The 13,199-nt window shown below is 50.9% G+C and overlaps 1 protein-coding gene across 7 annotated transcripts; it reads left to right on the top strand.

Annotated features, from left to right (window-relative positions):
* The first annotated feature begins 3,665 nt into the window (after positions 1–3,665).
* Positions 3,666–13,199, top strand: LOC310882749 (uncharacterized protein). Of its 7 annotated transcripts, none has more exons than XM_083801937.1 (8): positions 3,700–4,199; positions 8,697–8,847; positions 10,298–10,444; positions 11,617–11,694; positions 11,995–12,075; positions 12,183–12,241; positions 12,391–12,471; positions 12,906–13,091. In XM_083801937.1, exons 1-7 carry the CDS (start codon positions 4,110–4,112, stop codon positions 12,427–12,429), a joined length of 645 nt encoding a protein of 214 aa, XP_083658063.1. In that variant the 5' UTR covers positions 3,700–4,109; the 3' UTR covers positions 12,430–12,471; positions 12,906–13,091. The 7 variants fall into 7 exon arrangements, with proteins under 7 accessions (XP_083658064.1, XP_083658066.1, XP_083658065.1 ...); XM_083801936.1 differs by having other exon boundaries at positions 3,701–4,199; positions 12,836–13,091; XM_083801935.1 differs by having other exon boundaries at positions 3,701–4,199; positions 12,391–13,091.

Genomic DNA, 13,199 nt, shown 5'->3' with positions numbered 1-13,199 from the left:
ACTGTCCTTCCTTGAGAATATCTTGCTCTCTGGTGATGAGAAGGCCTATACAGATCAACAAGTACCACCGTGTGTTTAAATGTGTCCCCAGGGAGTCCAGGCTCATGTACAGGATTCATGATGCAGATGACCATGGAGTTACGGATGGGGGCTGTACTGAGTCTGGCTGGGATGGAGTTCATTTTTTTCATAGAAGCCTGTTTGATGCTGTGTTTTAGATTTGTGACTAAAACAGTGTTGGTAACACACCAGTGTTTAAACTCTCACTGAACAGAGCTTGAACAGCATTGAGGCTCTTCTCACTCTGTCACCCTGCAATAAGTAGGCTGTGACTGGGCAAGAGGTTAGGAAGGGACACAGCCAGGATTTTATTAGTAATATATTAATTTATAAAAGGTGTGCTAATAAATATCGAATGACACCTTTCTCTCTTCCTTCACTACGTAGCCTTTTAAAGGAGAATAAATTTACAGCATTTTTTGCTGAAGGCTGTTGATGGGTGGACATGTAGATGACTAAAAGATTTTTTTCTTAAGTTCTTTTTTTTATTTTTCACCATTCCAAACCCTCTGTATATGCAAGAGGACTCTCTTACATGGTTGATGTGGGACAATAGTGCAGTGCATGATGCCTAAGGGAAACACTAAGATAAAATTTCAGGCTAAGGAATAGCCTAAAAAAGTGAAAGGCACAGAAGGAAGAAAAAAAAAAAGGAAAAAAAGAGCAAACTGAAGGCTACAGGAAGCCCCAGCCATGCAGCTGGAAACAACACAGTTTTGCGGCGCAGCCTCAGGGAAGGACAAATGTGTTGCACCGGTTCAGAAGACAACAGTGATACTGATTACCACCTTTAGTTACCAAAAGGACTGTAAAAGCAGAAGTGGCTAGAGATGTCTGCCTATGCAGCAGCAGAAAATGAAGCTTATGTATAGAATAAAGCCAAACCAAACTAAACCACAACAACGAAGCCTAAACCAACCTAAGCAAGAAACAATTTAGTCCTAAATAATAGATAGAAGTAACTTTAAATACTGTGAAGAGAAGTGGTTTCATCAATCCCAATTAAAGCTTTGGAGAAGTGATCTGAAAATCAGGGCCTCAGTGGTCTTTTTGGTTTGTTTTGCAGGCTAACCATCCAAAACAGAAAAAAAATGAAGAGAAGTAGCTCCACTTAGTGGTCCCATCATTCATTTCAGTTATCTTCACTGAAAGAAAGGATCCAAGGATAGGAGCAATCTAGGAGAGGTATGAAAAATATAATGTTTGAAATAGAGGGAATCAAATTAAGTGCTGTCACTCTTTTATGTTAAACATTGAGGAAATTACTTATTAATCATGCACATATGAGGGTTTGAGAGAGAATGCTGAACAGCAGAATAATATTAAACCAGAATAAAAACAATGTTTCTCAAAGATTCTTCTGGCTCCCAGACCTGGTTTCCAGACCAGGAGTTCTCAGACTGGCAGGCATTTTCTTCTGTCAGTGTTTTAGCAGACATTTTCTGACTGTATTTGTCCCATTATGCCAGGTTGCCTCTGTGGCTGTTCCCATCAAATGTGTGTTCCTTCTTGGGTAGCTGGGATAACTGTTGATAACAGTTTGCTGTTTCTGTGTCCCAAGGGCTGCACTGAGGACTAAGTAATCCATTCTTACCCTGTGGATATTGTTAACTGTAACTGGCTTAGCTTTGGTTTGGTTGTTTCTGCGTTTTTTGTTTTGTTTTGTGTGTTTTGTTTTTAGATCATTTTATTCATTTATTCAGTATTTATCATTTTTATTTTCTTATGTGCAAAGGGAAAAATATAATGCTAACTTTTTAGATTCATTCTCATGGCTGAGCTTGAAGAGATCAGAAAAATGGGTCTCCAAAGAAGAGAAACCCTACTTCTCCCAGTGAGGAGGGATCACTGTTAAATTGTCATCAGGATAGCATATCAATAATGTATAGGGCAGGGTCTGCATATGTAAGAAAAAGTATCATAACTGCATATACTTTCGTTGTGCATGACTTTATGCAACTATGAAGCATATATTTTAAGAGCTACAAGACACCATGTTATAATCTTAGGTGGATGGTACATGACCAAAGCTACATAAAAGGAAGTGAGAGAGGGAAATTAATTGTAAAATGAGAGAAGTTTTGGTAAAAGTCAGTTACTGCAGCTCCAGGTTTCCTTTCAAACTCAAGATCTAAATCCTATTCCCAAAAATAAAAGATGTGTGTGTGTGTTTGTGTGTCTGTGTGGCAGCTGCTCAGTGATTTGCTATATCAAGGGCAGGAGGACAAGTTTACCCTTCCCCAGTGGGCTGAAGAACACTGGCCCATTAATGATGCCTAAGGTGTTGCAGGAAGAGGGGGAATACGTTGGCACCAAGCCCCATAGCATACTTACTCCCAGGTATTGTTCAGCTACCTTAACTGATAAGCAGTTGCTTTATTCTTTGTACTCTTGACTGTGGTTCCTTCTCACCGTTATAGAAAGTTCCAGAAGACGGTGCCCAAAGGCTATCAGTGGGTCTGAGTGGGTGGAAGCTGGAATCCCCAAAAGATTTCCTTCTGACATCTACCAAAAATGTCTCCCCTTTTAGTTTAAAACTATTCCTCATTGTCCTGTCATTGTCTGCCTGAGTAAAAAGTTGCTCTACATCTTTTTTATAAACCCCCTTTAAGTACTGAAAGGCTGCAATGAGGTCTCCCGGGAACCCTTTCTGCAGGCTGAACAGCCCCAGCTCTTTCAGCCTTTCTTCACAGGAGAATCCCCATCATTCAATCTACTTTTGGTTGGACACTCGTGTTTTTGGTTCTTTTATTCAGGTGGAAGTGAAAAGCCAGCTGTCATTACATTCTTAGGATGTGGTTGCAGGCGACCTTCTTTCAGTATCCTAAGCAAGGCCCACACCACTGAGTATCATCGACTTCAATACAGCATCTCATACGTATGAAAACCTTATGGACAGGTTTGCTGTGTCAGTTGTGATTATCTGCCAGGTTACTTGGCATCTTCAAAAATTAACAGATTAGGAAGTAAAGGATTGCATGCTAATATTTCAGAGTTACAATAAAGTAATGGCCGAAGGAAAATAAGTAAGAATCCCAAGCTTCCCAATGTGGGTTTTTTTCCTAGTTGCTGTCCACAGGAAACCACATGAAATGAAATAGCAAATATGGTTTACAGTGAACAGTGCATGCTTGTTTCTCCAAGTGTACATGTAAAGGGGGCTTTACAAAGAGGGCTCAAAATTCATGTTGCGAAGAAACCACACGTTCTAAAAATCATATCTGTGCATACACAATAAAAAGGCACAAAATAAAAATGCTGCAGTTCTGTGCCCCGTGCAACACCCTCCCTCTGCCCCAGGGCTGTCCGAGGTTTCTTATCGCAGAGCGCACCCTGCCGGCAGTCGCTCGGCTCAGCCCCACCGCCGCCCTCTGGCTCGCCCGCGGCTCTGCAGCGGCCGCCTCCCACGGCTCCCGAGCCAAGGGCGGGAAGAGGCGCGCGCCCATCCCGCGCCGCAGGGACGCTGCGCGAGTGCCCGGCGGGAAGCGGCGCCCGGCAGTCGGTGGCGGGCACGCGCGCGGCTGTGGGATAGGGGATGGGAGGCGCCGCGGCGCAAGGGGGGTAGCCGGCCCCTTCGGCGTCGCCGTCGGCGAGCGGTGGTGCGTACCAACGGCTCCTCTGACGGTTCCCCACGGGCGCTGCCGCCGACAGCCCCGCGCTCCCGCCCCCCGGCTCCCTTCAGCCCAGCCCGGGTGTGGCAGCAGCCCTGAGGGCCGCCCCCGCCGCGGACCCCCCGGGGTGGCTCGGACGCGTCCCCGTAGGGATTCGCGCGGTGTAGCGGAGGGGAGCAATGTCCCTGGCTTTGCCGGAGCGGCCCTCGTCTGTGCTCCCACCGCTGCCACCCCTGCCGCCACCAGCGCCGCGGATGCCCGCAGGCGGGGCTGAAGCCAGGCGGCGCGCGGCTCCGGCTCCGGCACCGGCTGCGCTGCCGGCTGAGCCGCGTCCGAGGGCACTGCCGGGCTGGCTGCGCGGCCAGCCCGACCCCATGGGGCTTCCAGGCTGTCGGGGGCGATACTTGTGACCAGGGTTCGCAGGATTCGCCGCAACAGATGGATGCGGAGGCCTTGTTTTCTCAAATTTCTGTTTGTTGCTGCTTACCACAAATCACCACTTGCAGACGTACGGTGATTATTGAAAAGGTACGTGTGAGTATTGATAACAGCGTGTTCCCAGAAAGTAAATAAATGCAGGTAGCAGATACTGAGGGCATAACCATAGGTAATAGCAGCAATAAGAGGTAATCAAAAGGCAACTAGATGTAGTAAAAAGGAGTCATGCAGCAGCAAATAGAGCTTAGTACAATACAGTAAACAAACACGGCAATACTATGGCAGTGAAAATCCTCACGATGGATTACAATTTAAGCATGCTATAGCAACCAATCAAGAGCAGCTGGGAGGGCGTGTAGCCAGGATGGCTGACCACAGCGTGTGGTGTGCTCAACAGTAAATGCTGGGGTAAAGACAGAGATGGGGCGGAGGGGGACTGGACTCCTTTTTTTACTTTGCTTGCACATGCTGCTTTTGCTGTACCTTTTAAGCTGTCTTGACCTCAACGCGTGACTTTTCTTGCTTCTGCCTTTCTGATTCTCTTCCCCCACCCTGCTCTTGACGGGGAAGTGAGCAAGGATCTGTTGGGGCTCAGGGCCCTCTGTGGGGGCTAACCCACAACCTTTGGATAAATGCTCATATTTTCTGTTACTTTGTAATTTTGAAAATGTTTTAATGAAACCATGCTTAGGAGTATGCCTTAATGTCTCAGAGATGTTTGTGCTTTGAGGAAAAAAGTTGCACCAAGTTCTTAAACACCTTCAGAAAGGACCGTGACTTTCCTAGAGTCAGCTCAGGTGGCAGTCACCGGCAAAACAGAGCACACTGGCAGCTTGGACCTTGGATGCAAAGTGCAAGGTGTTTCCTAAGTGTATACTCCTTTCTGAGGGGTGTTTTATTGTGTGCTGTCTAGCATCAGTTTATCAATTTGCCTCTAATGGGTTTTGGTATTCCCAAAAGGACTGGGATTAAAGAATGGGTGTGTGACTCAGCACTGCATAATTTTATTTTGCAGCCAAAATTTCTTGTTTTGTGGTTAAGTTTTCTGCTAGCTTGTATTTTGCAGAAAGCACTTAAAAATGTATTTAGGTTGCTTCCAAACAAGTAAAGAGAAAGTCCTTTTACCTTTAGGGTAGGGCTAATTTTCCCTTAGGCCAGAAAACATAGGAAGATACCACCTGCTACGACCTTTGTTAAGAGAGGACCAAGCATACCCGGACCTTCTTAAACAAACAAACAAAAAACCCACCACTTAAAAAAAGGGCAACAAAGAGGCAACTTCTGCCCGAAGTGGTGTAAACGCATAAAGCTGTCAGTGTTTTTTTTTTAGCTCGCACATCGGCACTGCTCGGGAAAGCCGTGCCTGTCGCTCTGCTTCTGCGCATGCGCGGAGCCGGCCGGCTCGCCTCGAGGGGGAGCCGGGCGACGCCGCAGGACCCCTGCCCGCGGCAGAATGGCGGCGGCCTTCTCCAGAGCGGGAGCCGCGCCGGACCGGGGTCGGGGCGGGACGGGACGGGACGGGAAGCGCGGTCCGCGGCTCCTGCGGAAATGGCCCTTGTGCGGGGCAGGGGCGGCGCCGCGCCGGAGCGGACCGGGCGTGCGGCGGGGTCTGCACTGCGCGGGGCTTCGGGCGGGCTGGGGGGGAGGGGGCCGGAGCGGCGGGAGGTGGCGGCGGGGCGGGGCGGGGCGGGGCGGGGAAGAGCGGCGGAGTCCTCTCTGGGCTGGGTGGACTGGTCCGTCCCGGGGCATGCTGGGAGCTGTAGTTCTGTGGTGCGCGGCCGGTCTTTCCCCGAGCCGGGGCCGGGGCCGGGGCCGGGGCCGGGCCGTGCGCGCCGGGAGGCGCAGGTTGCCGCTGGCTGCGAGCGCGGCTGCCGGCGGTGAGGCGAGCGAGAGCCTTCGGGGGCGCTTCCCCGGAGCGTCGGGCCGGGAGGGGTGGGGGCTGCGGCGGCCGGGCGCGGGTCCTCGCTGCGCTCGATCGTCGGGCTGCGCCTCGGAGGTTTTCCTGCTCGGCGCAGGGAAGCGCAAAGGAAAGCCGCGTGGTGCCTGCCAAGCTGTAGTAGCTTCTTAGACCTAGAACGAATTGGCCTGTCGAGCTCTGTCTCTTTGTTGCTCAGTCTGTGGTACGCGAGGCTAACCTTTGTCCCACCTCAGCTTTCAGAGTTGTCCTAGAAATAAACCGGTGCTTGCGGGGCTTTCCAGAACACTGGTTGTGGTCGGTCAAGACAGACGTGAGAGGCAATTTCTGCCTGTCTGTCTGTCTATTGGTTATGTCCCGAGAGTTTTGCTTGAACAGTGTGCAATAAAAGTGGCCTCGGGCCCTTACTGGTGGTGCAGTTTCTGCACGTGTCTTATAACGTAGGTTCCCTGCTTAATTTGCAATTTATGAGGTTTCTACCAATGAGCACTTTCCTGTCCATGCCGAATATAGCTGAATTGCAGTCTACGATTAAACATCAAATGTTTAATATAGATTGTTAATAACAAATTGCAACTGTTAAGAATATATGCTAAAAAAAAATAGCACAGAAAGTAGAAGCTCTAGGCTGTGAGTGGTCTGTCCCATACTGATACTGCATGTTTGCACCGAGGCAGAATGATTGCTTTTACTCACTTGTGGAGCGATGAGTCTAGGCTCTCACTGCTAGTATTTTTAGCAAGACTGATCGAGCATTTCTCTAACATATGAGCAAGTGTTTGAGGAGCAAGTGATGGGTATGGGCACTTAGAAAGAGACTGCCAAAGGGCAGCTTCCTATTTTATAACTAAATTTTGTGAGCGTTGGTCCTCGTTTCATACTGAAGGGGAGTATGCTCTAGTGAAGGGAGTATGTTCACGTGAAAGGAAAAGGCACTAGTCTCCCTCGTCTGCCATTATTACTTCCTTGCTGCTAGCTTCCTTGCTGCTAGCTTTCTTCATAGAAAGCCAGTATGTTTCCTCGTCACATTCTAGTCTGCCTTCCTAGACTTCAGCCTTTGCCTCCTGGGTCTCTTGCCTTGCATAGACAATCTCTCCCCTTCTCCTCTTCTTCTTCATCTCATTTGTAAACCTTTTATCAGGCTGATTCTTACTGGCTTCCCACCCCCACCCCCCGACCTTTTTCTATTTTTTCCTTTTTTCCTATTTTTTTTTTTTACGGACTTAGGATGGCTTGTCTTGTTAGTTACTTTTCTTCCTGCCAGCCCCCAGCCTCAAGTTCTCTGATGCGACGTCAGAGGATCATCTTTGATACCTCCGCATCTGAATAATACGGTTTCTGTCCCATGCTGTAGCTGACGGCAGGACGGACTCTGAGTGCAGAGGAGGGGTTGCTTCCTCCCTAGTTTCCTATTGCGTCTCATGCTGGTTTGGGTAAGCAATTACAGAGGAAATTTGACTTCTCCGTGGAGAAGCGTGTGCCTGACAGCTAGCTGGAGACAGCACACACGGAATTGAGTCAGCGCTCCGAGTGCGGTCCTGAGTTGCAGTAAAGGTAAAACAATTGCAGACTGACAGTTTAGCTTGTAAGGAGCATATACAAATAGCAGGTTTGCCTCTAATGCTTAAAAGGCGAGGTTTCGAGATCATATTTCACGGACTACTTCCTATAGATTTCAAGAAATGCAATCGTTCTGAAGCACAGCCGCGCTCTGTTATTGTTTAAAGGGAACAAACTGCTTTGAGAGCCGTTACGTGGGAGGGAACCGAGGGCGGATGTGACGTCAGGGCGTGCCTTCCCTGAGGGCCAAAACGGCTCCGTGATTGGCTGGACCGTGAGGGCGGATGTGGTGTCCTAGCGAGCCGTCATTAAGGGCAGAAGGGCTCCATGATTGGCTGGGAACCCAGGGCGGAAGTGGCGTCACGGCTAGCCTTCGCTGAGGGCGGAAGCGTTCCGTGATTGGCTCGGAGGGCTCGGAGGAACCCAGGGCGGAGGTGCCGTGCAGGGCTTGCCGGCACTATGGGCGGAAGCTGTCGGGCCGGGCCGGGCTCGGCTCGGGCCGGGCCGCCGAGGCGCGGTGCCGCAACGAGGTTGGTGGTCGGTGCCGCCCCGGGCCGGGCCGGGCCGGGAGGGGGCGAGGCGGCGGGCGGTTGGGGCGCCACGCGGTCGGCGGCTTCTGCGGAAACGGCCCTTGTGCGGGGCGGGGGCGGGGGCGGCGCCGGAGCGGAGCGGACCGGGCGTGCGGCGGGATCTGCACTGCGCGGGGCTTCGGAGGGCTGGGGGGGAGGGGGGCGAAGCGGCGCGGGGGGGGGGCGGTTGCGTGCGCTTGGCCGACTCCCCTCTGGGGCGGATGGACTGGTCCGTCCCGGGGCATGCTGGGAGCTGTAGTTCTGTGGTGCGCGGCCGGTCTTTCCCCGAGCCGGGGCCGGGGCCGGGGCCGGGCCGTGCGCGCCGGGAGGCGCAGGTTGCCGCTGGCTGCGAGCGCGGCTGCCGGCGGTGAGGCGAGCGAGAGCCTTCGGGGGCGCTTCCCCGGAGCGTCGGGCCGGGAGGGGTGGGGGCTGCGGCGGCCGGGCGCGGGTCCTCGCTGCGCTCGATCGTCGGGCTGCGCCTCGGAGGTTTTCCTCCCCCCGCGTGCTGACGGCCGGCTCTCTCCTTTCCCTGCGGCTCACCAGGGCAGAAGCAGCTCCCCGCCGCTGGGACCCCCGCGGGGTTTGTCGCCGAGCGAAGGTGGCGCGGCAGCTGAAGGGAGGAAAGCTGCAGCTGGTGTGCTGCAGTCGCAGGTTTCCCAGGAGAAAGAGCAGCCCGTCTGTCCCAGCTGTCCGGGTAAGTCGCAGCGACCTTTGGGTGGAACCGAGGCGTGCTCGTAAACTTCCTGCAGCCCAGGCTCAAAGGCTTAATCGAATTTGCAGAAGCGCAAACTGCTCGGCGCAGGGAAGCGCAAAGGAAAGCCGCGTGGTGCCTGCCAAGCTGTAGTAGCTTCTTAGACCTAGAACGAATTGGCCTGTCGACCTCTGTCTCTTTGTTGCTCAGTCTGTGGTACGAGAGGCTAACCTTTGTCCCGCCTCAGCTTTCAGAGTTGTCCTAGAAATAAACCGGTGCTTGCGGGGCTTTCCAGAACACTGGTTGTGGTCGGTCAAGACAGACGTGAGAGGCAATTTCTGCCTGTCTGTCTGTCTATTGGTTATGTCCCGAGAGTTTTGCTTGAACTGTGTGCAACAAAAGAGGCCTTGGGCCCATACTGAGCAGCGAGAGAAAGCAAAACTCCAGGTAAGCGCTGGCCGTGGCAAAGTTGCTTGGGAATTGAGCGGCTGGGGGTCTTTCCAAAGGAACTCGGTACGCAGACAGAAGCGTGACCTTTGAGGTCCCTGTCTGTCTTGCGTTGAAGCTGTGGTATTTGACCCATGACTGTATGCAGTTGCTAAATCCTAGAGGGGATGATAGAGACGTCCCTGGTGCAGCCTTTTTTGCCACAGTCATTGCAGAAATGTTGGAAAAGTGAGTAACATCCCTCTCTTTAAATTCACCTTTTAAAGCATTCTTTCTGCAGACTCCTGTCTGTGATTTAGGTACTTGATTTGCGTGAAACAGAGCCAGACTTTCCTATTAACTAGCGCCCTGATTGAAATTGCCTGTCGTCGGAGGACAGGAACTATAAATGGTGCTTGGCAGTTTAAAATCTCTTGGCTTCTACGGAGGCTAACTTGCCAAAGCGAATAGGAAGTAGCCTAAAGTTCGGTAAAGACGCTGAATAGAAAAGGTCCTCTTCTTGATGGGGAAAGAGCTTCGCAGAACACGAGCTCTGTTTCCCGTAGGGCTCCCTACTTACCCACCTGTTCAGCGATTATTGCAGGCTTTGACTGGTCCCCTCAGGTCCGATATCGCACAAGCGTTGTGCCGCAGACGGTACCTTAGCTTACTTTCCATCTCGTGCTGCGTTACTTATACCCGCAGAAGACTTACTTCAGCATCAAATAAACCCTGTGCGAAGCGTCCCTGACTCATGCCAGTGGGACCATCCCGTTGTGGCTGGTAAAATCCAGGAACAGGACGGTGCTTAGAAGAACGTAACCTATGGAGGAGCAGGCAACAGTCTCCTGTTAGGCAACAGGTTTTCGAGACTGGTTTTGCCACCCCTCAGCGCATTTTGAAGGAGGCAGTCCCTAAGCTGATGCAATCCAACTGCATCTAAGCTGTAGGTTGTTACTTCCATAAGTTATAAAGGAACTTCACTTTTTTTTGTTTGTTTGTTTTTGTTTTTTTTTTTTAAATCGAGGCTCGTGTGCGTGCGTTTGGCTTGTCCCGATGGCTGGTGTAGATGATCGCTCACGTGCCCCAAAGCTCCTTGTGCTGATGTTGGATCTGCCCCTCGGTAAAGGACGGCATCCCGTGTGTTCAGCTTTTCTTCCTTACTGTGTCATATGTATGTATGTCTTTATTTACTTTTCTGAAAGAAAGGGTGGATTTTTCATGGGTCTCTCTGTGAGCGTATCGAACCAGGCCGCAGTAAATACGTGTAAGCGAGTAGGCTGCAGCGCGTACTGGGCAGTATCGGAGTGCTACCCTGCTAGCAGTGGAGAGCCAGGTGAAGGTGTCTAGGGTAAGGGCTTGTTCTGCCTCAGGTTGAACGGAAAGTTTCTGAAGTTGAGCATCCCGGGGGATGTTTGTAGGACTGTTGTTAGACAATAAAAGTTCAGATGGCTGTCGACAAAGGGGATTTTGTTGGCTCTTTTAGATAGCTATACTTACCGAAGATTGAATCGGTTACAAAAGGTTGTAGTAACCTCGCAGTCTCTACGTTCTGTAGCGTCTGTAGCAAAATAAACTGGCAGATGAATAAATGAGCAGGTACAAATACATGTGACTCTACAGCTGAGATAAAATAACATGCAGTTTCTTCTGTGTTTTGTCTTTCAAAGCACATTGTTGCCGAGCGCCTGAGCTTTTTGCTCGCGTTACCGAGGCAAGGAATAGCTGCGCTTCTTCCCCCCTCATCCCTCTCTTTTTTTTTTTCTCCTCTCCCTTGATGACAGGGACTCGAAATGTTTTCCTCGGATGTCCACGTGAAAATTAAAAAAAAAAAAAAAAAGGCGACGGTGAACACTGACAGAATTGGGTGACTTTTTCAAGGTAGAGGGCAAAGAACGTGGAAATTTCTAGTACGTTAGCGTTACTCTGTTAACAGAACCAACGTACACGCCACTTGCTGTTCCTAGTTTTTTGGTTTGGTTTTCCTTTCAGTAGTCTCCCCAAAGGCTCCACAAAGGACACCTTGTGTATCTTTTCTGTTCTTCCAGGATTCATTCGTCAGGAAAGACGACCGTGAAATCTGAGGGCTGTGGACGAGGGCTGTGGAACCATCTGGTAGATGGTTGTTGCAGTTGCCTTTGGTCACGTCATTCGTACTTTTAGCTTGCCCTTTACTTTACCTTGAGTGGAATTTTTCTTGCCACGCTATGTTTGCAGTGGTAACATTGCTGCCGAGGTGTTTTTTGACTAAAAATGATCTTAACTGTAGTAGTGAATTCACAGCGTGTGGCTTTGTGTACTGACTCCCATGATCACAACTTTTTTTTTTTTTTTCCTTTGTCATAGATAGGAGAAAAGCTCTTTCCAGAGAGATGGAGAAGGAATTGATTATACCTCTGCCTCATCCTGTGAGACCGGAAGACGGTGAGTGACTAACTGTAAGCTGCAATTCTCAGGAGTCGCATGGCTAAGAGTCTTGGGTTCCTTCTCTGCCTGACCCCCAGGGCCTTAGGCACGGGAAATCTTAGGCTTAATGTTTTTCCCTATGAAATACTGTCACGCTAAGGGGCGTAGCTGACTAACTGTTACGGATATGGTCGGATTCAGGTTACTGAACTATCACGGTCACGGATTCACCAATAACGTAGCACGCCCTCGCTCTAGTCGCGTTCAATGAGAACTGTCACGGCTAGGAACAATGCAATGAACAGCAATTTATTACAGCAACAAGGACACAGGTTCTTTGGATCGCCGGCGATAAATTCACTGTCCACGAAAGCAAGCGAGCACGCATGAAATACACAGGTATTCGTCCTGGCTGTTAATGCATTAAAAGGCACAAAGGCTCTAGAGATTTCTAAGTTTCCAAGGAGACACCTGGTACAACCAAGCGTTCAAATATTACCTCACAGCGTCCCAGTGCGGGGGGAAGAGAGGCTCAGCCCGTCGACTGATCCCGGAAGTCAGAAAGGTATCCTTGGTGATGGTATCTTCCCTAACACCCCCTTTCACTTAAGACAGTTTACATCTATTTTCTCTCCTTTAGGTGGGGCTTGAGTGACTCTAGTCAGGCATACCTTGGTTATGTTTGGTGTAAAGTTTTCTTGCTTTCGTTTAAAGGTAGAGGGGTCTGAGAAACTCAGAGCATGCCCTCAGTGAGGGGTGGTCGCACCTTGGAGACACGGAGCTTTTGGGATGGAGGTGTGTTTTGGTATTATGATGATACTAGAATGAGCAAAAGTTCCCTAGAGTGCAGTGTTTTGTTAAAAACATGACAGGTCGTTGGCTCAGGGTAGCAAACGTGCAGCTTATCGGTCTCAGTGTGCACAAGAGCATCTGGTCCCCATCTGGTCGCAGAGCCTATCCGTGGTGTTTCCACTCCGCTTTACGCTCCGTCCCCTTCCTTAGAGTCAGCACACCAAGTTCCCCTAGTGCGATAGCACGTAAAGTTGGAGGCCTAGGGAACGCTTAGGTAGCGCAGCTGCCCTCCACCCTGAAAGCTTCTTCGATGCTGTACGCTTTCTTTAAAAGTTGAATATGAGTTTAATTTGCCTTGTTACTTAAGGCAATTACTCCGCAACTGCCCAAAGCAGCGACAGTGAGAAGCCCACTTCCAGCATCCGCTCCCCACGCAGGGACGGACGGACGGACAGACGGACGCCGCTCTTTGCCTTGCCCGCCAGGGGAAGGGGAGAACGACCGGGCAGGGAGCCCCACCGCAGCCCCCCTCCCGGGAGTCCTGCACAGCAGTTTAATAAAGTTTGCTTTCCGGCCCGTGCCCCCTTTGGTGGTTGCCATCGGGGGAAGTGGCTGTCGCCGTCTGTGTGTGGGTGCAGGTTCCGTAGCGGGGTGGGTGTGGAGGGGGGGGGTGGCCCCCTGTCCACCGGCCGCTGGATGCTGACGACCCCTCAGAGTGCGGGGCCAGCCCT

This window comes from Anser anser (assembly GCF_964211835.1).
Source record: "Anser anser genome assembly, chromosome: 16".
NCBI lineage: Eukaryota > Metazoa > Chordata > Aves > Anseriformes > Anatidae > Anser > Anser anser.
Note: the sequence above shows the minus strand (reverse complement) of the source record. Positions and strands in the feature narration are given on the sequence as shown.

What these genes read in the sequence shown, in the direction of transcription:
- LOC310882749 (XM_083801934.1), top strand. Translation starts at nt 4,110, where the DNA reads ATGGATGCGGAGGCCTTGTTTTCTCAAATTTCTGTTTGTTGCTGCTTA. An exon ending in TCTTCCTTACTGTGTCATAT is followed by an intron (nt 10,445 to 11,616) that starts GTATGTATGTCT and finishes CCTTTGTCATAG; the next exon opens with ATAGGAGAAAAGCTCTTTCC. An exon ending in TCCTGTGAGACCGGAAGACG is followed by an intron (nt 11,695 to 11,994) that starts GTGAGTGACTAA and finishes AATTTATTACAG; the next exon opens with CAACAAGGACACAGGTTCTT.